We start from the raw sequence: 26,229 nt of genomic DNA, 5'->3' as shown, positions 1-26,229 counted from the left end.
ACAGCCTTACATTTCAATTTTTTTCTTTAAAAGGAGTGAGTTGTGTACAAGGGGGTTAAATGCTTTATAGACAAGAAAAAAACTGCACTAGAACCAACTTATTTATCATCATCTTCTTTATCTTACTTATCCTCCTCCTCTTCCTTCTTTTTCTTGCTTTTTTCAGCCTTGACGACTCCCTTTTTTGCCGCATCAGGCTTTCCTTTAGCTCGGTATGCAGCAATATCCTTTTCATATTTTTCCTTCAGCTTTCTTTTCATAAGGCTGCTTGTCATCAGCAGTGGTGTTACTCCACATCTCTCCCAGTTTCTTTGCTATATCACCAATGGATAGGCCAGCATGTTCTCCTTTGAATTTTGGGCGATACTCAGAACAAAACAAAAAGGCCGAAGGAGGCCTCTTGGGTACTTTGGGATCCTTGAACTTCTTTTTAATGTTTCCCCTTTAAGGGGGATATAAGTTTTCATTTCTCTTTCATAAAGGGCATATCTGCCTTTGCCTTGTCTTCAAACTTTCCTTTTGCTTTTAGCGGACCTGGTCTTCTGCCTCAATGGGCACTTTTTCGAAAACTCTGAGAAGTTGACTGAAGCATCTGGGTGCTGCTGCCTGTGCTCCCAGGCAAGTTTGCAGGAAGAATGCATATGATGACATTTTGCCTCTCGGCTTCTTAGGATCTCCTTTGCCCATGTTTAATTATTTTCCTCAGCGAGGCACGGAGTTGCCCACTGCCTGTCTGGCTCTCACTTGCCCTGGCGCTGTCTCTATGGAGCCCAATGTACTGCAATGGCTTGTGACTATTTAAGTCACTTTTGAGTGACTATCCTTGTATAAGGGTGAGGAGAACATAATGAAGTACAAAATGGAGTCTCTGGAGATTCCAATGCAATAATTCTACTCTGCCTACACAGGTTTGTTTCTTTTTATTAATAAGCTATGTGGATGATTCTTTTTTACTGTTTAGGTTTAGAACTTCTTTATATATTGGGACCAGGAGCCAAGGCAGGAATCTTTAATGGGTGGAGCAGGTGCATGAAGGGAGAATAGATAGACCTGAGAAGTCTTACAGGTTTATCACAGTGAAGAATAAATAGCAAAGATGAAATCTGTTAGGACTTGATGACTAAATACAGGAATCCGAAGGAAAAGAATCAATACTATGGTTTTTGTCCACAGGCATGGTAATTGTATTGACAGAATAGTAATTAGAATGTTGAGAAAAGGTATTTGTTATAGCACTTTTAAGGTATTATGACAAAGAAATAGCACAGATATTTCTCATAGTTGTTGGGGAGAAATTGAAAAGATTTCATAGGGGTTATTTTTAAGTGATACGGCAGGAAAACTCAAGGGGGTTAAAGTGAGAATGGCGGTAGTTGAATTGTTTATGTATACTTGTATAATGTAACCTCTCAAGCACTTTGAGATTGCAGAATTGGGTGGTTTCTATTTCCTTGACTTCTAATCCATAAGACCTTGAAAGAGAGCAGTGGTGGGGCACCTGGGTGGCTCAGTTGGCTGAGTGGTCGGCTTCAGCTCAGGTCATGATCTCGTGGTTCGTGGGTTCGAGCCCATGTCAGGCTTTATGCTGACAGCCAGCTCAGAACCTGGAGTCTGTCTTTGGATTCTGTGTCTCCTTCTCTCTCTGAGTCTCCCCTGCTCACTCTGTCTCTCTCTCTCTCAAAAATAAATAAAACATTAAAAAAATAAAAAGAGAGCAGTGGTTCTTATCTAGAAAGCTGTGAGCTAATTTGAGTATTTCAGAAGGCTTAATGAAAATCATATATTAACCCAGATTAAGGATATAGAAATTAAAGCTCCTTTGTCTTTGGATGGAATTCTTATCAATTTAGTGCTTAAGTACTAGGTCTTCCTTATTGATTAAATGCTTTGCTAGCAGTTATACTTTTTAATTTTTTTTACAGACATGAAAATGAATTTACTTAATTCACGCAGACTGGAAACATGGAGCTTGTTTAAGGAAAAATAAATAAAAAAGGGAGACTTGGGTTAAAAGGTTGATAGAAAATATTATTTTATTTTTATTTATTTAAATCCAAATTAGTTAACATATAGTGTAGTATTGGTTTCAGGAGTAGAATTTAGTGCTTCATCTCTTACATGTGACACCCAGTGCTTATCCCAACAAGTGCCCTCCTTAATGCCCATCACCCATGTAGCCCATCCCCCCTCTTCCCTTCCAGCAACCCTCAGTTTGTTCTCTGTATTTAAGAGTCTCTTATAGTTTGCCTCCCTCTCTGTTTTTATCTTCTTTTTCCTTCCCTTCCCTTATGTTCATCTGACATGTCTCTCAAATTCCACATATTGGTGAAATCATATGATACCTGTCTTTTCTCTAACTTATTTCACTTAACATAATCCCCTCTAGCTCAATACATGTTGTTGGAAAGGGCAAGATTTCATCTTTTTCATTGCCGAGTCGTAGTCCATTATATGTATATATATATGTATACACACATATACATATACATATGTGTATGTATATATGCATATATACATACATGTACATATAATATACATACACACATATAATGTATGTATACACACACACCATGTCTTCTTTATCCATTTATCAGTCAGTGGATATTTGGGCTATTGTTGATAATGCTGTAAACATTGGGGTTCATGTGTACCTTTGAATCAGCACTTTTATATCCTTTGGATAAATTCCTAGTAGTCCAATGGCTAGGTCATAGGGTAGTTTTATTTTTAATTTTTTGAGGAACCTGCATACTGTTTTCCAGAGTGGCTGCACAGGAATATTTTATTACATGACTTTATTTCTTTCTCCATTTACTAAGGAGTTGATGCCTTTGGCTTAATAAATAGAAGCATAGTTTCTTTTAGTGCTTAGTTCTCACTTGACTAAATATATAGAAGCACCACAATAGCTACTGTTGCTTGTGCCAGGAAGTCAAACTTTTTCATTGACTTTGTTGCTTCTAAGTTTTTTGTTCTTTTTTGCTTTGATGATTGATAACTTGAAGCAACATTAAAAACACTTCTGGACAGGGACACTGGGCTGCCTCAGTCAGTAGAGTGTGCGATTCTAGATCTCAACATTATGAGCTCGAGCCCCACGCTGGGTGTAGGGATTACTTAAAATCTTAAAAAAATTTTTTGGACATAGTTCCTTTATCATTGTTTCCCCAACTCTTAGAACAGTGTTTGGTGCTCAATAAATGCTTGTTGAATGAAAAAAGATACTGCATATAAACTAATTAAAGTTGAAGTAAACATTAAGATATAAGGGAATTACAAGAATAATGATGTATTGATACTGAACACCAGAGTAATTTATGTTAATTTTGAGATCTAAGAGATAGAAGTACTAGAAGCATGAATGATACTGTACTTATCCGTAAAGGTCTGTTTCTTTGTTGTAATAGGTAGTTGACATTCAGCTTTCTCAAATGGCCAAAATTTTACCCTGTAATCTTATTTTAGTGTTTTTGTTTTTTTTAAGTCATTTTATTTTAGAGTGAGAGTGTGTGCTAGCAGGGGAGCTGGGCAAAGGGGGTGGGGTGGCCCTGGGGTAGAGAGGAAATCTTACACAGGCTCCACCCTCAGTATGGAGCCTAGTGTGGGACTCGATCCCAAGATTCTGGGATCATGGCCTGAGCCGAAATCAAGAGTCAGACACTTAACCGAGCTACCCAAGTGCCCCTTATTGAATGAATTATTTCAGATTTTCAGGAGTAGTATCAAGTGGGTTGCAATAGCAAGGAAACTGCTGAGTGACCAGGAGAAATAAAGAACTATAGGCCTCTTCCTTACTGGTCCTTCCACCATGTTGTCTAGTAGTTATAGATTAAATTAGGATAGTTTATAACTTTAATACCTCACAATTTTAAGGTCCCTAAGGAATGGACCCAGGCAAGGAAGCAGATATGTCTATTAGAGCCTGGTGTTTTGTGTATAGAAGGAAAAACAGTGCTGCTTGGGGAATGAACTTAAATTCTCATGTAGGGCATCTTTGAAGGGACACAGGAGAAAGATATGCTAGTGCTAGAGGATGAAACCTTGGACACTAGGGGAGACCCTGTGGTCCTGGAGAAGAAACTGAACCAGGCCCTTTTGTATCTTCATGCCTTGGGTTTTGCCAATGCAGACCCTCATCTCTGTGATTTCTTGGAGAGCCATGTCCTAGATGAGCAGGTGAAACCATCGAGAAGATGGGCAACCACCTGACAAACCTCTGCAAGCTGGCTGGTCCCCAGGCAGGGCAGGGCAGGTATTTACCCCAAAGCATGACTGAGAACCTCTAGAGCCCTCTGAGGGACTCTCTGGCATCTCCCTGGTGTCAGGCTTCTGCCTGAGCCTCTCTCTACAGCCTCTAGGCTTTTTAACTGCCATGGAGCCCTCTCCCCAGGGATGGACCGAATGGAAACAATAAAGCTTTTTGCAGCAAAAAAAAAAAAATAAATAAAACAAGCAGGTTAATAGGTTAGAAGGAATGGGGAGAAAAGGATATAGCATTGTATAGATCAGGGAAGGCCTCCCTGATGAAGCAACATTTTAGATACTTGAGAGAATGAGCTATGAGAACTATACAGACATTTTTAGGAAGCATATTCCAGGCAGAGACAAAGGAAATACAGAAATTTGAAGGTAGGAGAATCCCCAGTGTGATCAAGGACTAGCAAGAAGGGCAGTGTGATGGGGCATGGAGTCAGATTGAGAGAAGCAGATTCTGTGGCCCATGGTGAGCTACTGGATGTCCTGTGAGTGAGATGGGAATCTCTTGGAAGATTTTGTGCAGAGGAATTAGATGATCTGACTTAAATTTAAAAAAAAATCCTGTTGTGAAGATCTTTGGCTCCTGTTTTGAGAATAGATTTTAAAGAGGACAAGAGTGAAACTAGAGAGTCAAGTCAGTAGGCTAGTGCCATGTGAGGTGACCGACGTTCTAAATAGTGAGGCGGGGGTGGATTTGGGATACATTGCAGGGTGGGACTGGCAGGATTTGCTGATGAGGGTGGATATGGGGTGAGAAAGAGGGATCAAGGATGACTTCCAAAATTTGCATTTTCATTTATCAGGGAGGGAAGACTGGGAAGAGCAGGGTGGAGGTAAGGGAGATGCAAGTCTTGTATTTTTAGCTATGTTAAGGTGAATCTAAAAAGACATCTGGGAAGAAAAAGGTTACTAATTATTACTTCCTCTTTGCAGGTGTGACGTTGAGTGCTTCAGATCTGGTCACTATGGTACGAGAACGAAAATGCATATTGTGCCACATTGTGTACAGCTCAAAAAAGGTAATAAATAGAAGAGGGAGAATCTGAGGTTTTTAATGACTGATCCTTTTTTTTTTTTTTTCCAGAGACATCATGTGGAATTGTAGATTGGTGATAGCTTTTAATGGCATCTTATTTGTCCTTGTTTCCTAAACCATAGTTATATTCCACTGGTTTCTTTTTTATTGCCTCATAAAGCCAATAACTACATTATTAAATCTCTACCCAGAATTTGAGGATGCTCAAAAATCAATTAATAGTTACTAATTTAGTCAGTAACCAGTTGTAGAGAAAATACCTTAAAATTCAGTGTATTTTAGGTTATACTATTACTGATGGGCTAAGGATAGGGTATTTGCTGTCCATACCCACATTCTGTTTCTGCCCACGCTTGTGAAAAGTGTAGCACAGTGGAAATGGTGTTAACAATATCCTAGATGTCCACAAGGTGGGAGTGTTGCTCAGAGAAAAACATCTTTAGACCTGAAAAGAACTTATTTGTACCTTAGAGAAATTGGCTGCAATTTTTCTTACTTTTGCTTTTTCTTGCCTTTATCGTTTGGTTTTAAAGTAGTGCTGCTAGCTTAAATACAGATAAGTTTTTCTCTAATCTTTTTATTTTTTATTCTTTTTTAATGTCTGTCTATTTTTGAGAGAGAGAGAGAGAGAGAGAGCGAGCATGAGCAGGGGAGGGGCAGAGAGAGAGGGAGACACAGAATCTGAAGCAGGCTCCAGGTTCCAAGCTGTCAGCACAGAGCCTGACACTGGGCTCAAACTCAAGAACTGCAAGATCATGACTGGAGCTGAAGTTGGACGCTTAACCAACTGAGCCACCCAGGCACCCCTCTAAGCTTTTAAGATGATCTGGATTGTCACCGAAAATTCAGAGAACTGGGAAGATTATCATGCGCTAAGTTAGCCAGGGAAGTTTAAGTGAACCTAGAAAGATATTTGGGAGGAAGATGGTTTAGAGAAATAAAAGAGGTATTTTAGGTGGAATAACAACATGTACAAAAATACAGAGGGAGAATAGAGTATAACAGTTGTAGGAGTCTGTAAGGAGGCTTATCTGATTAAAACAGTTTTATTTTGGGAATAGTGGGACTACAATATCATTTGTAATTTAAACACAGATAGTTATAAACCATGTTGAATGCCAGGCTGAGGGATGTGATTATGATCCATCCAGTAGGCTGGGGTGAAGAATTTTTTTTTCTTTTCCTATTTAGGATTTCTGTTAGTGATGGAAAAATCAGTTAAGATTTTATTTATTTATTAATATTTTTTTAAGTTTATTGACTTAGAAAAAAATGTGAGTGGGAGAATCCCAAGCAGACTCCATGCTGCCAGCACATGGAGCCCCATCTGGGGCTTGGACTCAAGAACCCATGAGATCATGACCTAAGCTGAAATCAGGAGTCTTGCCACTTAACCGACTGAGCCACCCAGGCACCTAGTTGAGATTCTAAAATTATGTTCAATAATATGGCTGATGTTTTTTACAAAAGTAAAAGAACTGTTTTTCTAGCTTTAAAATTTTTTGACCCGGGTTTATGCAAATTTGTAATAAATAAAAATTCCTTATGGCTCCTTTCAGATTCGAGGGAGATGGGAAATAGAGAAGATGTGAGAGGGATATGCAGATACTCAGAGGTGTGGTTTCCGACTTTCATGGTGTAGGACCCCTATCTTGTGATATCTCATAATTTTTCCATTTTAAGTCTTTTGACATTTCTTCTACTCTGGTTTAAAACGTTTTTATCTCTTCATATTTTTCCATGGGTCATAATGAAGTTAAATTAAGAGCTGGGATTGATTACCTACTCCTGCCTTAGGAAATGCCGATTATAGTTGTTTTTTTTTTAATGTTTGTTTTTGCGAGAGAGTGAGTGAATGTGAGTGGTGGTGGGGGCGGGGGTAAAGGGAGGGGAGACAGAATTTCCGAAGCCGGCTCTGTGCTAACAGCCGGATGTGGGGCTCGAACTCACGAACCATGAGATCCTGACCTGAGCCAAAGTTGAACCCTTAATTGACTGAGCCATCTAGGTGCCCTGCCAATTATAGATTTTCAAGCAAAGTAATGGCGTGATTTAAGTGTTAAGATTAATGTGGTCTTGCGGTGCCTGGGTGGCTTAGTCATTTGAGTCTCCAACTTTTGATTTTGGCTCAGGTTGTGATAATGAGGTTCGTGGGTTCAAGCTCCATCTCAGGCTCTGTCCTGACAGTGCAGAGTCTGCTTGGGATTCTATCTCCCTTTCTCTTTGCCCCTCCCTGCACTCACATGTGTTCTCTTTCTCTCTTTTACTCTCTCTCAAAAATAAACAAGTAAACATTAAAAAAAGATAAAGATTAATGTGGTCTAAGAAATTAGGATGGGTTAGTTGAAAGAAATAATTCTGATAGTTTTAGATAGATTATGAACAATTTATGTCGAAGGAGTGCTTTCCTCTAATCTCCCAGACTAGCATAACCCTGATTTCTCGAAATATACTGTGAAGAGAAAGAACCTAAAGATGCGTAAATATGAGAAGTTGTATATATACTGTGTCTCTGTGCATTCTGGTTCTCATTAATTTATGAAAGGCTGAGAAGCCTCAGAGTTAAGAAATACTAAAAAAAAAAAATTGGTTGTGTTTAATGTTTTCTAAATTTGTTCAACTGCCAAATTTTTAAAAAAAATTTCCTTCCTCCCTCTCCTTTAAAAAACATAATACTATTAATATAGAAGACTAAATAGAAGAAGCTTGATAACTGAGCAAGAATCATTTAAGGCTATTACTTTAATCCCATGCCTGTGGATCTTCTCTAGTTCTTTTGAAAGTTCAGTTGTCATACTGTTTGCATTCATTCCTTGGAGCAGGATGGGAGAGAATTTCAGATGTAAATTTAGGAAAAGATGTGCAAAGTGTTTTAGATAATCAGAAGTCCTGTTAAAACAAGTTTTGAATGGTAACATTTTTATAACAGAAATAGAATACAGAATTAATTTTTATATCGGCGAGGATAATCTATGTCATTGAATATTGTTTTGGTCTTGAATATTGTTTTGGTCATGAATAATTGCAAGAAACAGAGGAACTTAAATTTAGCCCAAGAAAAGAGGATTTGGCACATGTTAATCTCATATAAGGAAAAACTGAACAAAAGGATACATAGGGACTTGAGTAGGTGTTGTGTATTGTTCATGGATTTTTTTTCATTCTTTATTATGTCACCAACTAGACTCAGCTTCCAGCTCTGCATGTGTTCATTCTAGTTAGTAGCCAGTCAGTTGTAGGTAGAAGGGTATCATGTGTAAAGCTATCCTCCAAGTGAAGCCTTTGCAGAGATAGGAGGGAAATGATGGTCATCTTCAATAAAATTGTCATTTAAGGGATGTGTTTTGGATCACATCCCTGTTTGTTACATGTAGTAGATAACTTAAAGTAAGAATAGGTTATTGAGTTGTACTCTTTTTGACGGATGAATTGTATATAATGAGAAATCTCAATGCTGGTTACACCACTGATGGTTATAGTGCTTTGGTGTCAAATATGTCAGAATCTGAGTCCTAGTTTGACCTCTTGCTTTTCTAGGACTCTGGAGGGCAAGACTGAATATTTTCATATTTATCCCTTCCATGCCTAACTCTGTACTTGGCATATAATAAGCAGTGACAAATATTTGGTGAATAAATGAGTTAACTTCTGTGTATGCTTGTATCCTTATGAAATTAAAAATATTTTGTTAGCAGTGTTATGCAGTTCATGTGGAGAAATGTTTGAGCCACTTAAACACAGGGCACAGTTAGTAGTAATACTCAACAATTACAGTAGCCCTTTTATTATACACGGCAACAGCCATTCTTTAATTATGGCGTACTGCCTGTGTACACTTGCACATGACAAAAGGCTAGACATTTACAGCTTTTTTGAGTTTTTGGAGGTGTGTGCGCACATGTTTTTAGGTGGAAGCTCTTTCTACAGATTTTGTTTTCTTCCCACTAAGAATGGGATGGAGGAGGGGAGAACCTAGTACATTTTCAAACATTTCATCAGAACCAAGCAAATCAGTTGGGAGAGAGTGGGCAGTGAGATAAAAGCATGATTGAGCCGCTCTGTTCAAAGCAGTTTTTAAAAACTTCCTAATCAACCACAGAGAAGTTCTATTATATCCATAACTTCTACCTAGAATTGATATATCCGTCTCTTCATGCAGCAAATATTGACAACCGTATGCCAAGCCCTGGCCAAGACTTGAGTAACAGCTGTAATTTATTCTTTTTTTATTTAATTTTTTAAATGTTTATTTAGCATGAGTGGGGGAGGGGCAGAGAGAGAGAGGGAGACAGAATCTGAAGCAGATTCTAGGCTCTGAGCTGTCAGCACAGAGCCCGATGTGGGGTTCAAACCCACAAACCATGAGATCATGACCTGAGCCTAAGTTGGACACTTAACCAACTGAGCCACCCTGGCACCTCTGTAATTAGCACTTTTTTAAAAATTTTTTTAATGTTTTTTATTTTATTTTTGAGAGATAGAGACAGTGCAAGCAGGGGAGGGTCAGAGAGAGAGTGAGATACAGAATCTGAAGCAGGCTCCAGGCTCTGAGCTAGCTGTCAGCACAGAGCCTGATGTGGGGCTCAAACCCACGAACTGTGAGATCATGACCTGAGCCAAACTCGGACGCTTAACAGACTGAGCCACCCAGGCGCCCCTGTAAATTCAGTCTTAAGAAACTATCATGTGAGTAGGGAGAGGAAGTCTGGAGAAAAGTAGCCAAAGAGCTGAGAAATTAAATGATTTCAGAGATTTTTTTTTCTTTTTTAAATAACTTTAGTTAAAAGTTACTTTCTTTATTTTGGGATAGAATTTAACCCACATAGTTTATTCTTAAATCTTTTGCCCCCCTAAAGACAATATACCTTCTAACCTTTTAGGAAAGCCATTTAATTAGGTTTTTCTTAACAATTCTTTATTTAAGAATGAAATATGCCCAAAACACAGTTGAAGAATTATGAGAAACTGGTTTCACTATTGAATTGAGAAGAGTAACCACGACAAACACTGATGACACAAGGAACTTGAGCCCTAGTTGTTGAATGAATAAAAACAGAGGAGTTTTTTTCCCCCCAAAGCAACCCCCCTTAGTTTAATCTGCTTTCTTTAATTTTGAAGGAGATGGACGAACACATGCGGAGCATGTTGCATCACAGGGAGCTTGAGAACCTGAAGGGCAGGTATGGGAACGGCTGTCTTCCACACCTTGGGAATGTCGGGGGAGCTGTGGGTGCTGAGGGTGCCTGCAGGCTTATTTCTTAGTAAGCTTCCGTAACTGAATATTATTCTATGACACAACTACATTTTCGAATTATTACTGAGTACAGTAGTCTTTTTGGCTTTCAAATAGGATAAGTCTTTGTGTATCTAGAATGTGTAGAATTCACAGCAGCTCTAACAAGCAGATTTCAACAAAGGTGGATGGGGATGAGCTGATCCTCAGCAGTAAATTTTCTCATCCAGACCCACCAGTCTTGAAACTAAGACATTTCGTGTTAATTGCCTCAGCCATGTTACAAATTATTACATGCCATAAACCTTTAGAGTTGCTGGGATAGTCTGAGAAGTCCAAAGGCAGCAAATCACATTAGGGTATATAAAATGAGGGTATAAATTTTGAATACTTAAGAATGGTGCTTTATGATGCAAAACTTAAGACTTTTAAAGAAAAAAATCTAATAAGCACTTTAAAAAAATTAAATATAGCATATGTGTATATTCTATGTCTTCCCCCTCCCCTCTGTGATTCTTTTTCGATGTTTTTCCCTTATTTGAATTTGAGGTTTGGGGACAGTATGGAATAGGGAAAGATTAGGAAACTGAGAAATACTAATTTTATCTTTATTTTTTATTAGTTTCATCTTATTGCATGAATAATAGATACATGCTTTGATCATGATGCCACCCTAAGTCGAAGTTATTTGTATTTTAAGTAATATGGTTTTTGATTGTGTGGGCAAATTAATATGGTAGTAAACTTTCACCATCTGTTGAGCATATTAGTGGAGTTTTTCCATGGTCTCCATTCTTGCTGTGTGAAGATTAGGTCTTAACAGCAATATACAAAAGGTTTTCATTCAGATTTAATGTGGAGAATTGTTATCATAATACCTTGAATACATATAATCTTTAACTCATTATCATTGGAAACCTATGAAATATAGTCAACCTCTGATTCTCTAAATATGGATTATCCTAATTACCTCATTCCATTTCTAGCAGACTTCCTTTTGGAATTTACCTTTTTCTGGGCTATTTACCTGCTACCTGACTATATTATAAATCAAACAAAACATATGAGGTCAGTAAATCTAGTCCTTAAGAGAGAAGCCAATTTGATTCTGAGGCTAATAAGCCCTGTTTTGTTCACACATCCACTAATCAGATATTTAAAATATTAAAAAAAAATTTTTTTTTATTAGGATTCATGTTCATAGTCAATGCAGAATTGTAAAAAGTAAAAAAGATAGAAGTCCTCTCACCCCTATATCACTCCCTACCCTGCCCCCAATTCTATTCCCTTTTTGCAAGAGAGTCCTCAGTTTGGTGTATATCTTACCCAAATCTGTCTCTGTGTCTCTGCATAGATTTATATTTATATGTAGATATATATGGGTTTTGTCTTACATAACTGAACTACCTGCCATGTATTTATTGTTCAGTAACTTTTTTCCTCTACTCCTACCCATCAACTTAACTGTGCTTTGGAGATTTTGTGTGTATCATTTCCATTTATTTGGAGCATAGTCAAATAATCAAGGAGAAGGCATTTAGAAGCCTCCACACTGACAATAAAAATGTCAACTTAGCATCCAAACTCATTTTTTTAGAGGGATACACGTTAGTGCTTTTCTTTATTCGTATCTTAGATACAGTGCTAACAAGTTTTATATGGCTTCCTGGCCTGTAATGAATTATAAGGGAGAAGGCAAAGCAGATAGCAAGGAAAAACAGCTGATAAAACTATAAAAAACAAAATTTGAAAAATCATTTACTTGGAGCATTTACTTTAGTGACAAGCTGTTAATCCCTAATTTATAGGGAGAAATAGTTATCAGTCATTATTTTTCCTTCCTCTTATCAGTTTGTGATTATTTTCTGTGGAATTCATGTTTAATTACTGGCTTTCTGATGTTAAGACTGTTTTCTCTTTATATTTGTATCACTCTAATTTTTAGTTGTGATCTGATTAAGAAATGTAAAGTGCATATTTTTTGGTTTTGAGTCCAAACTTGATTGAGAAGTAAAGACATTCTTATTTGGCTCACAATTTTGGACATCTGGAGCCTTCCCCTATTTTTCCCCACTGTGCTTATTCAGATGCATGGCCTGTTTCTACAGATAAATGCTATTAAAAGGGCACAACTTTTATTTATCAACCAGCTGTTGTGGTATAGTTAGAGCCAGCTTAATAAAGAAAAGCTTATGGGTAGAATATCTTAAGGCTTTGCCTTTCACACATGAGAGGAAATTGTGTGGTAACAGGATGAAGTTAATTTGGGCCCTCCTTTAAATGTCCCAAGGATAGTTTTTGCTTTTATTAGTCAAGAAGTAAAACAGTACTTCCCTCCCCCCCAATAATTACTTATGTAGTTATACAAAATAGTATTTCTACTTGTTATTTGATAGAGAATTGGGAAATAGCATCATTAAAATATTACTTAATTTGCTATTAACTTTTTAAAATATGTGGTTTCCCTTACATCATATGTCGAAGCATTAATGCGTATTTTACGTAGAACAGGTAATATGCTTGCCTGTAGACCTCAGCATGCTTGCATTTTTAAGAGATGTGATCGTCCTAACCCCTTGTTCTTTGCCAAGATAAATGTGAATTTTCTTTTTTCTCATTTTGATGTTTCTGGCAAAGATTCTCTCTCCCTCCCCCTCTCTCTCTCTCTTTTAAATGAGAATTAATCTGTAAGAAAAATGTTAGGGACCTTTGGTTTTGGATAGTTTGCTTTTAGTGTTAACCTTTCTTTGCACTTATTTCCTGCACCCTTCTGGAGAGGATCTCTTCAGGTGTTTTTATATGTTTTTATGTTTCAGGTATTAAATATAACTTTATTAATTGTTAAAAATTAAATGTAACTTTAGTACTCTGGTTAATATCCTTTCTTACACAGAAATCGCATATGTTTTACAAATATGTTTGAGTGTTTGTTTCATATCCAACGTATGCCTGTGCTTTGGGGATTGCAGGCTGTAGGTTTATGGTTATGGATGTCTATTTTTAACAGAGTTAAATACTGTCCATACATGCATTCCTTAATATTTTAAATAGTACAGTCCTCCAGTAATATCTGTAAAGAGAGAGAGATTTTGATGGTTTGGACATGAGAAAAATTCTCTGCATTTTAGAAGTAAGGGTATAATCCAGAATTTTATTTAAGAATACCTTTTGGAGGGGGTGATGGTCATGGTGGGGGGCACTTGTGGGGAGAAGCACTGGGTGTTATATGTAAACCAATTTGACAATAAACTATTAAAAAAAATACCTTTGGGGGCTCCTGGGTGGCTCAGTCAGTTAAGCATCTGACTCTTGGTTTCAGCTCAAGTCATGGTCTCATGGTTTTTGGGGGTTTGAGCCTTGCACCTGGCTCTGTGCTGGCACACAGAGGATTCTTTCCCTTGGGATTCTCTATCTCTGCCCCTGCCCTGCTCATACTGTCTCTCTCTCTCTCTCTCTCTCTCTCTTAAAAATAAAGAAAACCCAAACTTTAAAAACTTATCAACAACAACAAACCTTTTGGAATGATGTCCCTGGTACTATAAAATATAATTTTGTATTCTAAAGGTTTTAGGGAAAAAAGTGGACTAAAACATTTTTCATAGTTGCAGAGAGTTTAAAGCCAAAAAGATTTTCTACCAGAAAATGTACTTGATTTGTATTTTCTTTTTGACTTCATGATGTAAATTAAAGAAAATTTTTTTTAATTGAAGCATAGTTGACACAAAGTGTTACGTTACTTTTAGGGGTACAACACAATGGTGCAAGACCTCTATAAGTATGACTCAAATTGTTATTATAGTGTGAACTATATATTCTAGGTTAGTTGTGGTCTTCAGACTCTTCTGATGCTGGATAGATTTATACTTACATATTTTTAACTTCTTTCTGTGTTGTCATGAGAAAAGGCTTGATTTCTGTGACAAGTTAACATCCACTTTTTTTTCTTAACTGTTGTTATTTCTGAGAGAGAGAATGTGTGGACTGGAGGAGGAAGGTCAGAGAGAGAAGGAGACAGAAGATCTGAAGCAGGCTCTGTGCTGACAGTAGATAGCCAGATAACAGGGCTTGAATTCACACACCAAACTGTGAGGTCCTGACCTGAGCCGAAGCCTGACAGTTAACCGACTGAGCCACCCAGATGCCCCCCACAGTTAACATTCACTTTGAATAACCTACCATAATTTTAGTTATGAGAGAAGACTATGGGTATCCTGGAGGAATTTGAGAATTATTGTTTAGTGGAAAACGCTCAGTGAAATAATGGATTTAAGTTTGTGGAGGATTAGAATATTGATATTCAGGATAATAGTATTGAGATTTTCAGGGAACCTGGTCAGAACTCTTCAATCTTAATGTCAGAGACATATTGTATCAAGAGCATTTGAGGTTACAAAGTTCAGAAAAGGGGAAAACTTGTGAATTTTCTCCATTTTTATGAGGTGTTTTTCATGATTCTTACAAAGTGGAAAGCTGTGTTTTAACTTACATTATTTCTCCTTTGTCATGCTAGACAGCTCTAACCATATAATTAGCATGATGCCCAGAATTTTGTAGTTATTCAATTAGGTTTTTTGTTTTTTTGTTTTTAATTTTTTTTAATGTTTGTTTATTTTTGAGAGAGAGAGAGACAGAATGCTAGTGGCGGAGGGGCAGAGAGAGGAGACAGAATCTGAAGCAGGCTCCGGGCTCTGAGCTGTCAGCACAGAGCCTGACCCAAGGGCTCGAACTCACTAACCGCCAGATGGTGATCTGAGCCGAAGTCGGACACTTAACTGAATGAGCCACCCACTTTGTTGTTGTTGTTGTTAGTAAATGTTCAGGTGGTCTGTAACAGAAACCATCTTTTAGTAAATGAAGTGCTCAGTTTTGAGGTTCTCTTCTGGTTAATTGATATGAATTCTACCATGTCTTTATAGATATACTTGAGGGGAGGATGGAGCATTGTTGTGCATGGTGTGTGTCTGTGTGTCTTATCAAAAACATGATGTCTTTTTGTGTTGGTTTTTTTTAAGGTTTATTTTTGTGAGCGAGGGTGGTGGGAGTGGGCGGGGGACAGAGGATGGCGATAGCATTGAGCCCAATGCAGGCTTCAGACTCACAAACTGTGAGATCATGACCTGGGCAAAAGTTGGACACTCAATTGACTGCTTCACCTAGGCGCCTGTGAAATTTTTTTTTTTTTTAAGATTGGCATAGGTAGAGAATTTAATCACTGGAGAAAGCACCAACTTAATTTTATGTAACTACCCTTACCAATGTTTTCCATGCTTTTCCTGATTACCTCCATAACGGTTCCTCTTTCCTGCTTTTCTTTCTTTTGCTTTAGCTGAAGGTGGTATTTCAGTTGGTGACTTGGGTTACCTAGGACAGCTACTAATTTTCCTTGGTTATCTCTCATGTACACATAGGATATTCATGTTAACAAACTTCTTCTTATAAAATAAATAAATAATAGAGATTGGCATAGGAAGTACAAAAATAATCACTTGTGTAAACCCAAGACAAATGGTACAGAGTTAAGCCCATTTGGATTACTGAATGGATATTACTGTCCATTCCTTACACTTGTGGCCATGGTGTTCAGATGTTTCCCATCAGTGACTGCATAGACAGCTGAACCATCCATGGGATTTCAGGAAGCTACAAAACCAGTTAAAGCATTTATCTACTATACCTCTGGATGTCGATTCAAGATTTTGGTTTCTTAAAACTGGCCAAGTATAAGAGTTACCATTAACTGTGTAAAGTAGAAGAAAAAAAAACTGCTCAATTTTCTTTCTGAACAAGAAATGGTTTTGCTTCTCTCTAAACTTTTTCATTTTCTGAAACTTGAGAAAAACCATTTGCCTAGCACAGCTGTTAACTTCCTACAACTGAAATGCTTTCCATTCCCTTTAAATAAGCCCTTCTGAAGCAGAATGTAGGTCACATGTATCATCCAGACCAAAAAAGTTTGCTGAGACTCCTCCTGTCATTTGCCCTGGGGTCCGGAATCTGCACATTCCAGGCAGAGCTCCAACTGGTCAGATTTAGTTACCACATTGGGATTGGCTAGGCTGCCTGCTCTTTTCTCCACCCCTTAACTTTCACTGGGAGAAAGCTCTTGAGCCTGAGATAAAATGGAAGTGCTGTTACCAGGCTTCTGAGTGCAGCTGGCATCATGGGTGTGCTCTAGAGCAACTCCTGTTTGCTCTGAGCCCCCTGCCCTGCCTCCCCTTTCACCATGTTTCCTCTGGCAAGATTTTAAGTACAGCAATTCAAGAAGATTTCTCCTCCTAAACTACATTATTCTGAAGTGTATTGCCTCTTGATTGCTGGAAAAGAGTCTTAAGTTCATTTCAAAAATAACTAATGATCAAACTTATTAAAAGTGATGAAAGGAGCATTGAAATTGATAAGCACTAATCTTTCGCTGTGCCAAAGTGTGCAGTGTTCTTCAGAGGAAACCATAACAGATCTGGTGAGTGTGCCATGCCAGTGGGCAGAATTGAATGTCCCTCATCTCCCTCTTTCCCTAGGGACAGTAGTCATGAGTGCCGAGTGTGCGGGGTCACAGAAGTGGGTCTTTCTGCATACGCAAAGCACATTTCTAGCCAGTTGCACAAAGATAACGTTGATGCACAAGAGAGAGAAGATGATGGAAAGGGAGAAGAAGAGGAAGAAGATTATTTTGACAAGGAACTCGTTCAGTTAATAAAACAAAGGAAAGAACAAAGTCGGTGAGTAATTATTTTGATTTTTAAAAAGGCTATCTGAAACTACATGCTGAGAATACATTTTCCATTTCCGTACTTTTCAGCCAGTAACTTTCAAACTTATTTTAATTGCAAAGGTTAGCTTGAGGTTGTTGTCTTATGCATAAAATATCAGTGGAATCCTCTCTTGAACTACTGTACTATCTGCTTTAAAAAAACAACTCCGTATTCTCCCTCCATAATGTTAACTATAAGGTTGCTACATATCTGAAATTTTTACCGTTGATAACCATGTTTAGAACTGTTTTTATTCCAGTTTTTTTTGAATACCAGTGAATTGTTTTATTTGATACCCAAAATGTCTAGTGGAAAGATATTAGTATATAAGCTTCCTTCATATATATTGTATTTCTTACTCTATCCATTAATAAAGTAGGTTTTGCCTGAAGTGAATTAACATGGTGCTTTTTGTTCTTATTATGTAGTGTTTCAGTAATTATTTATTGAATAAATTTGTATTTTAAGTTTGACAATGTCAGGATCATTTGAGCAATATAAGTTTTCCAGCTTGTATTTATATCTATATCTATAATTCGGGCATTAGGCTTTTGTATTTTTACATTACTGAGTTGTGGTCTAAAAAGTTTAATTAATGAAGCAGAAATTTTCAGATACGAGTAAGAGAGAGAACCAGTTAAGAGGTTGGGTGATTTTTTCAAGTCTTAGAATATAATGAGAAACATTACACATTCTAATACAAAATTTTAAAGTTTCTTTCTGAGTACTAGTTATACCAGGTATGCACTTCATCTTTGTTAGTGGTTTAGTAGTCTTCTCTACTTGTAGTATATGCTACAAGCGTTTTGAACAAGTCCTTGAAGGATAGTTTCTTAGTCTTAAAATGTCAGTAGCAGCCTGGTTCTTAAACCAGGCTTAGTCCTTCAGATGTCATTGTTACTACTTTCAGTATAGCTGTAGTTTATTCTTGTTTAGGGTATTGAAGCCTCTAGGAGACTTTTATTTTTTTCTTTCACACTTGTGCCAGTATTACCTTATCTGTGTAAATAATGATTAAACATTAAGTCAGAAGGTAAAAGAGCTTCTCAGTAAATTAGACATTTACATTGTAGTTAATATTCTTTGAATATTCTGATATACTTCTTTGTTGATTTATTTATAGTTATCTACTTATTCCTCCACATATTTTTCTCTTTTCCTTCATGAGGTTTTTAATATAGATAACTTTTTCTGGGCTATGGATTTAGCTGCATGCCTTTGTCCCCTCAATCTAGCCAGTTCACGCTGATCTAGGAATTCTGTTTTGTGACAGATTTATTGCCCAGTTCTCCCATTTCTGGGTCCCATTAGTGTAGTCAAGTCTATAATCTCCTTGGAAGTCAAAAGTTGTATACTGTTTAGAAACAAAAGATAAAAGCAGTTTGGTCAATGGTGTTAAAAAAAATCCTGTACATGTATGTAATAACACTTATCACCTGGCAATTTGGGGTCTCCTGTTTAGAAATGGTTCTAATTCATAATGTAAGTGGATGTTTGAGCTTTCAGGTATATTAGCTTTTAATTCCATTTTGTGAAAAAGGAAGAGATTCCAACTGAGTTTAAGTCAAGTTAAGAGGAGGGAGTCCAATATCAGAAACTTAGTTTGGGGATTTTCAGTCTATCAAGGCCTAGCAGTTAAAAGTGTAGACTCCAGAGTCAGTCTGTCAAACAGATCTCTCCTGTCCACTTACTGGCTGTCTGACTCTAGGCATGTTACTCAACCTCTCTAATTCTCTGTTTCGTCATCCAAAAAGTAGGAATAAGAGAAATAATTGCTTCAGAGCTTTGGGAACTAAATGGAATAATCTATATAAGGTGCTTTAAATGCCTGGCAATTAGTAAGCACTCAGTAAATTTTAGCTAGTATTAATTTGATTTTTTGGGCACCTGCCACATGTTAAGCACTATGCCAGGCATACCGCAGGCAGTTTGTACAGGAAAGTGGTTTTACACCGATTCCTGTGATGTTTACTTAAGTGTATTCACATTTCTGTGGGCTCCTTGTCTAACACGAATAGTTAAAACAGCTGTAGCTTTAATAAAAACCTCTAGCTCATGAAGCTCCTTATAGCACTGATCGTGGGTACTGCTTATTTGGTATGTGCTATTTTGCTCCTGTTTGTGGCCTTATTTTCTCAACTAGGTTGTAAGCCTTTCAAGGAACAGGAACTGTATATAAAAGTTTTCTTTCACAACTAACAATCATTGAGTATGTGCTTGATAAAGTGTTTATTAATGAAAGTGATTATACAAAGTGAAATCTTAGCATTTAAAACAAATTAAGAAACTGGGTTTTTCAGAAAGAATCTATGGCTGGAAGAATCTACAGTATTAAGAGCAACAGAACTTAGGTTATATTTACTATGATAACTAGCCAAAGCTACAAGATACAATTGTGCTTATTTTCAAAAAGCTACATAATGTGAAAATAATAATAGGATGATAGGGACAAAAGTCCCAGAACATGCTAAGAAAAGCAGGAGCAGGAAAAGGAGGATAGTATAAATGTCAGATTTTTAATATTTCTGGCGTGATAGCAGAAATGGGATATTGTTTAATGTCTAAATCTGTAAGTTGTGAAATATGAATTTAGCAATATCATTTAAAGATAGGAAAACACCACTATTAGAAATAAAAATAGACTCATATATTCTTTTTTTTTTTTAATGTTTTATTTACTTAGAGAGAGAGCATGAGCAGGGGAGGGTCAGAGAGAGAGAGGGAGACACAGAATCTGAAGGCAGGTTCCAGACTCTGAGCTAGCTGTCAGCACAGAGCCTGACACAGGGCTCGAACCCACAAACTGTGAGATCATGACCTGAGCTGAAGCCGGACACTCAACTGTCTGAGCCATCCAGGCACACTGACTCTTATACATTCTAAGTAGCTGAGGAGATAGGCAGAGGGAAGTTTGATGGGTTATGCCTTTAAAGGAAGCATGGTAATTACTTTAAATCACTAACACAGAATTGTTTTTCTTCCAGACAAGATGATCCTTCCAATAGCAGCCAAGAAATAAACTCTGATGACAGGCGACCCCAATGGAGACGAGAAGACCGAATCCCTTACCAAGACAGAGAGAGCTACAGTCAGCCAACATGGCATCATCGCGGACCTCCTCATCGAGACTGGAAGTGGGAGAAAGATGGCTTTAATAACACTAGGAAAAACAACTTTCCACATTCTTTGAGGAATAATGGTGGACTAAGAGGATGTTCTGGGTGGCATAAGGGTGTTGCAGGAGGCTCCTCGACTTGGTTTCACAACCATAGTAATTCCGGAGGTGGTTGGCATGCAAACAGTGGAGCGGTAGATTGGAATCATAGTGGTACAGGAAGGAATTCCGGCTGGCATTCTGAAGGAACAGGTGGCTTTTCCAGCTGGCATATGAACAGCAGTAACGGAAACTGGAAATCCAGTGTACGTAGTACAAATAGTTGGAATTACAGTGGCCCCGGAGACAAATTTCAGCCAGGCAGAAACAGAAATTCTAACTGTCAGATGGAAGACCTACCTATGCTGTGGAACAAGAAGTCTAAGTCAAGCAAATACAGTCAGGATAGATACAGTTGGCAGCGGCAAGAAAGCGACAAAGTTGGTGTGGCTGCCACATATAGAGGGCCTTCTGAAGGATTTACAAGTGATACGTTTCCTTCAGAAGGCTTACTTGACTTCAATTTTGAGCAGCTAGAGAGCAAAACTACTAAACAGCCAGATACCATAGCTTCCAAAATTGGTGGGAAGAACGGTAGTGTAGCAAGGGAAAAGCTCCGTCGCTGGACTCCTTACCCTTCCCAGAAGACTCTGGATTTACAATCCGGAATGAAGGAAGTCACTGGTAACAAGTCAGAAGTGATAGATAAGCCTTTTTTTGGCTTTAGCTTGACAACTGCAGGAGCAGCAGAGCCCCAGATTGATGGAACAAATAATTCCCCAACACTGAAAACACAAAAAGAAACACATCCTGAATCTCTTAGTCACAAAGCGTCTTCTGACTGCACTGCTTCCTATGAGGCGGTGAGAGATTGCCCCACTACAGAGAAACACGAACAAGAGTTTAACTTAAGTAAGATGCCGTCATTGAAATCTGGACTCCTTCCAATTCCAGTCACTAAATCCATTCCCCAGAAGCCAGATTTAAAGAATCCCTCAAAAAACACCAAAACAAATTCTTTTTTTCCTGGAGAACACTCAAATCCCTTGAACAAACCCACTGTGGAAGACAGTCATGGGTCTTACATAACCAAATTGCAAAGTTCATGTCCTCATGTTTTAAAAGGGAATAAAAGTACATTTGGCACTCAGGTGGAAACTGGGGATAAAAATATAAGTGATACATTACAAAAAGCCAAAGAAGTGCTACAGTGTCATGAATCACTGCAAAATCCACTTCTTAGCACTTCTAAAAGGACCAGGAACTATGCAAAAGCAAGTAGGAATGTAGAAGAGTCTGAAAAAGGATCTTTGAAGATAGAGTTTCAGGTACGCACATTAGAAGATGAAAGTGATGGGGAGCTATCTGACACAGAAAAGCATGGAACAAAAATTGGAGTCCTGGGTTCTGCAACTACAGAAATTTTATCCTGCAGCGCCCAAATCGCTGATGAGAAAGAGGAGGATGACCAAAACCTGAAAACATGTAGAAAACTATCCACTAACGTGTGTAATGCAACAGTTCATCAGAAAGAATCTGAGTTACAAATGACATCTGCAGCCAGTCCACACTCTGGCTTACTGCTAGACTTGAAAACTTCTCTAGAAGATGCACAGGTTGATGACCCTGTTAAATCTCATGTATCTTATGAAACGGAAGGTTTTGAGAGTTCGAGCTTGGATACAGAGCTTCAAAAAAACGATATCGGTCAGTCCTCAGGCCCTCTTCTGCCTGACCTCAGTAAGCTTGGTTTTCCTGCCTCTCTCCAGAGAGATCTAACTCGGCACATCAGCTTAAAGAGCAAAACTGGAGCACACCTTCTTGAGCCAAACCTCAATAGTGCTCGCCGCATACGCAATATTAGTGGGCATCGAAAGGGTGAGACAGAGAAGGAATCCGGGCTCAAGCCCACCCTTCGGCAGATTCTAAATGCATCCCGGAGAAATGTCAACTGGGAACAGGTCATCCAGCAAGTAACCAAGAAAAAGCAAGAGCTAGGCAAAGGCTTGCCCAGGTGTGTGCCTCTTTTTAGTGTCCATTTCTCTTTGTTTTAAGCTTAACCCTTTGCACCTGGTCAAGAGAATTGTTTGTTATATTTAATTAAATGCTTACAAAAAATATATGTTGTAGATGTCTGGTTTAAATATTAAAGAGTGACTACTACTGTATATAACAATGCAATAAAGTGTTTCCTAGCAGGGAATTAAGGTTGCAAGGAAGCACGTCAACCTCTAAGAAATGAAATGAGATGGGAACGTGGAAAAAAAATTATCAGAAGTCCATCACTTGAGTTATAGAGGCCAGAAAGTGACAGCATAAAAATGTGTATCAGTAAATCTGTATGTATCTTAATGACTGGTACAGCTTTGTTTTGTTTTTCCTTTATGACTGGTACAGTTTTTAAGTGTAACTTTTCTTATGACCTTTTACTCAGAATCTACTAATAGTTACCCTTCTTTGGTTATTCTGGGCACTATATCCGTGATCACAAAATACTTCTCGTGTGATATTTTGGCTATTCATCTTATGTTGAGATACTAAACTTTTCTGAATGGTAAAGCAGCATTCAACATAAGATTTCCTTCTTGAAAATCAACCTGCTGTATTATAATTATATAGCCCTTGAGGCTTTAATTTTTATTCTTGTTGAAATAGCATATTTATTGTGCACCCTTTTCTATAACTTGAGTATTGAGATTATAAAGTTCTTATCCTTAGCCCTGTGCCTGGCAATTATGAATGCTCAGTAAATACTTTTGTTTTTGGTTTGTGTGCTGCTAAAAATTATTATGGTTGGTTTAGAAAAGCTCCATGTTAATAAAACTCTCAATTTTTATTTCCTCAAATGTATTCTCATAACCGTTTACAAATCTGTAATTTAGTACTTGTTATATTATAACACTTACACTATCGTTATTCATGTCTGGGACACTTAATAGACTTCAGCTTTTTGAGGGCAGAAACCGTCTTATTTACATTTGTACTCTGCTTAGCAGAGGCTGGCTCAGTAAATGGTACCCCCTCTTCTTTAATCTTGTCTGATTTATGGGTTTTTCTCTTTTTCTTTCTTAAGGTTTGGCATAGAAATGGTGCCTCTAGTTCAAAATGAACAAGAGGTCTTGGATTTGGATGAGGAGCCTGATCTGTCTAGTCTCGAAGGATTCCATTGGGAAGGTGTTTCCATTTCTTCATCTCCTGGGTTGGCAAGGAAGCGAAGCCTTTCTGAGAGCAGTGTGATCATGGACAGGGCTCCTTCCGTGTACAGCTTCTTCAGTGAGGAAGGTACAGGCAAAGAAAATGAGCCTCAGCAGATTTTTTCACCTAGTAATGCACTGAGGGCTGCACAGAGTCAGACTACAACCATGGGCCTCAAACAGGAAGTGACACCTCTGGCTCTCTCCCTAAGAACAGGTGAAAGGGCTGAAAATGTTGCTACTCAGCGGCGACATAGTGTGCAATTATCCTCTGACCGTTCGATACCTTTGATGCATCTGGCAAAAGACCTGAACAGCCAGGAGAGTTCTTCGCCACCTTCAGAGAATCAGAATACCCAGGAGAGTAACGGAGAAGGAAACTCATTATCATCAAATGCATCCTCAGCCCTCGCCATCTCCAGTTTGGCAGATGCAGCCACAGACAGTAGCTGTACCTCTGGTGCCGAACAAAACGACGGCCAGAGTATTAGGAAGAAACGAAGAGCCACTGGAGTGAGTATGATTGCCCCTGCTTGTTGTTGGATGTGTCATGTGCTGACTTGGCTCTTATAAGAAAGATTCAACTGTTAAATTTTTCCTGAGAGTCTGGGTTGTGTTTTTCCCTACTCTGGAATAGATTTGTTAGACTCTTATTCTTCCTTTCATATTCTTATCCTACTGGTTTCTTTTACTGAGTAATTCTGCTAAGATAGATGTCAGTGAATATGAATGTACAGTACTAGGAAAATATGAAGTCATCTCTAAAACTAGTCTCTAAGCCAATGATTCTTTCTATCATCTGACTGAGGAGTAAGCCATGTCTTCAGCTGTAACTATATATGTCTTCATGATGCATTCTGTACTGGCCCTGAAGAAAGGCACTCTGAGTGTTGCATTTGTAGGCCATGAATGCTTTTAGACCAAGACAATTGGGCTTAACACTAAGGTAGTTTTAATACAATGAGAGTGCATCTATGTGAACATGGTCTTAGAAATATTTTTACTCTCTGTCACTCAGTGTTTTGTACCTTAGTACAGCCTGGCCCTTTCAGAATCCATCTTTTAGCGAAACCACTTTTCTTCTGGCATATATGTCACTAATACTGCTTAGCCCTTTCAGGAACTCTTTCTGAAAAGAAAGAGTTGCTGGTAGTGATACAGTCTGGAATGTGGCATTGTGGGAAAATGGACTATTTGCTTTAATAATGAGGCACTATAGCAGAGTAGTTAAGAGTTTGGCTTGTAGGCTTGAGTTCAACTTCCAACTTTGCCCCTTTGACTTAGACACTGTAAGTGGATATTGTTGGATGAAAGTTTGTCCTATAAACAAGGCTAATATCTAGGGGCCTGTCTGACAGACTTTAGCCTTTTGTTGTAAAGATTTTGTTATGAAGATTTTCTAGTAAAATAGAAACTATGCCACAGTGAAATCAGATATGTGGATTACTGGCTTTGTCCATACCTCTATCTAGCTATGCCATGCTTTACCAAAGTGAAATGCTTTGCCTAGGGATTCACCACGTCTAGGATGCTAGGAAGACACTTGACCTTAGATTCTGTTCTGGGGTGTTTTTTGGGGGGGGTTTGTTTTATTTTGTTTTAAATTGGATACATTCAACTAATATTTGAGTTCATAGTGTGTGCATGAGATTCCTACTATCCTATGAGAGATGATACTAATGTAGAACAGTCTTAGAATTGATTTTTTTTTCCTTCCTAGGTAATGGCTTTTCCACATTTCATATTACTTGTTTTCTTTATCTTCTTAGGATGGATCTTCTCCTGAACTCCCAAGTCTTGAGAGAAAAAATAAAAGAAGGAAAATTAAAGGAAAGAAAGGTACAGTACAAAGTATTCTGGCAGAAAGAAATTGTTCTTATAGCATTTCAGCCTTTGCACAACTTGACACAGTATGGCTTGGGGTTATCAAATACTGATCGCACATTTATTATTATTTTTTGACATTTTTGCTATCTTGCATTTTGTTATCTTGCTTAATGGTGTAGAAAAGGTTGATTTTCTCCCATATCCAGTTGCAGCTATAAAAGAAATGTTTGAGGCCACATAGACCCATAAGCTAAAGTTAATATATATCTTGGACAAATTGAGTTGAGTATAAGTCAGAAAGTTCCATTGGGCCTTTTCAGTGATGAAGAGGAATATAGGCCGTTTGGTAACGATTTTGTGTCTCTTGATTATTTATAGCCATTTCTCTCAATTTACATTTTGGGGCATCTTTGTTACTTCTCTTATTTGAATTGAGAGAAGTTATTGGAGTGGCTCCCTCATTGATATGCTTCTGATTCTTGCTTTCCACTGATTCTGAACCCTTTCCAATATAAGGGCTAGTATGGGAAATGATTGGATGTGATGGATAAGGTAGGGGTCAAGAATGACCCCAATTTCTTCAAAACCACACTGAGATACCACCTCACGCCAGTCAGAGTGGCTAAAATGAAGAGACTATAGATGTTGGAGAGGGTGTGGAGAGATGGGCACCCTCTTACACTGTTGGTGGCAATGTAAACTGGTGCAGCCCCTCTGGAAAACAGTGTGGAGGTTCCTCAGAAAACTATCGATAGAACTCCCTTATGACCCAGCAA

The 26,229-nt window shown here is 38.1% G+C and overlaps 1 protein-coding gene and 1 pseudogene across 6 annotated transcripts in view; one reads left to right on the top strand and one right to left on the bottom strand.

Annotated features, from left to right (window-relative positions):
* Positions 1-26,229, top strand: part of ZNF106 (zinc finger protein 106) — a 61,823-nt gene that overhangs the window by 13,217 nt on the left and 22,377 nt on the right. For 4 of the 6 annotated variants that reach the window (XM_029950946.1, XM_029950945.1, XM_029950941.1 and 1 more), the window contains exons 2-7: positions 5,191-5,276; positions 10,412-10,473; positions 17,045-17,245; positions 20,263-22,446; positions 23,506-24,139; positions 25,396-25,465. In XM_029950946.1, the coding sequence (XP_029806806.1) occupies positions 5,223-5,276; positions 10,412-10,473; positions 17,045-17,245; positions 20,263-22,446; positions 23,506-24,139; positions 25,396-25,465 (3,205 nt within the window). In that variant the 5' untranslated portion in view covers positions 5,191-5,222. The remainder of the gene's footprint in view (positions 1-5,190; positions 5,277-10,411; positions 10,474-17,044; positions 17,246-20,262; positions 22,447-23,505; positions 24,140-25,395; positions 25,466-26,229) is intronic. The other 2 variants (XM_029950944.1, XM_029950947.1) reach the window with 2 other exon arrangements.
* Positions 99-687, bottom strand: LOC115301223 (annotated as a pseudogene).

The sequence above is a fragment of the Suricata suricatta genome, chromosome 9, assembly GCF_006229205.1.
Source record: "Suricata suricatta isolate VVHF042 chromosome 9, meerkat_22Aug2017_6uvM2_HiC, whole genome shotgun sequence".
Classification (NCBI taxonomy): Eukaryota; Metazoa; Chordata; class Mammalia; order Carnivora; family Herpestidae; genus Suricata; species Suricata suricatta.
The sequence above is the reverse complement of the archived record's forward strand: the minus strand, read 5'-3'. Positions and strand labels throughout refer to the sequence as shown.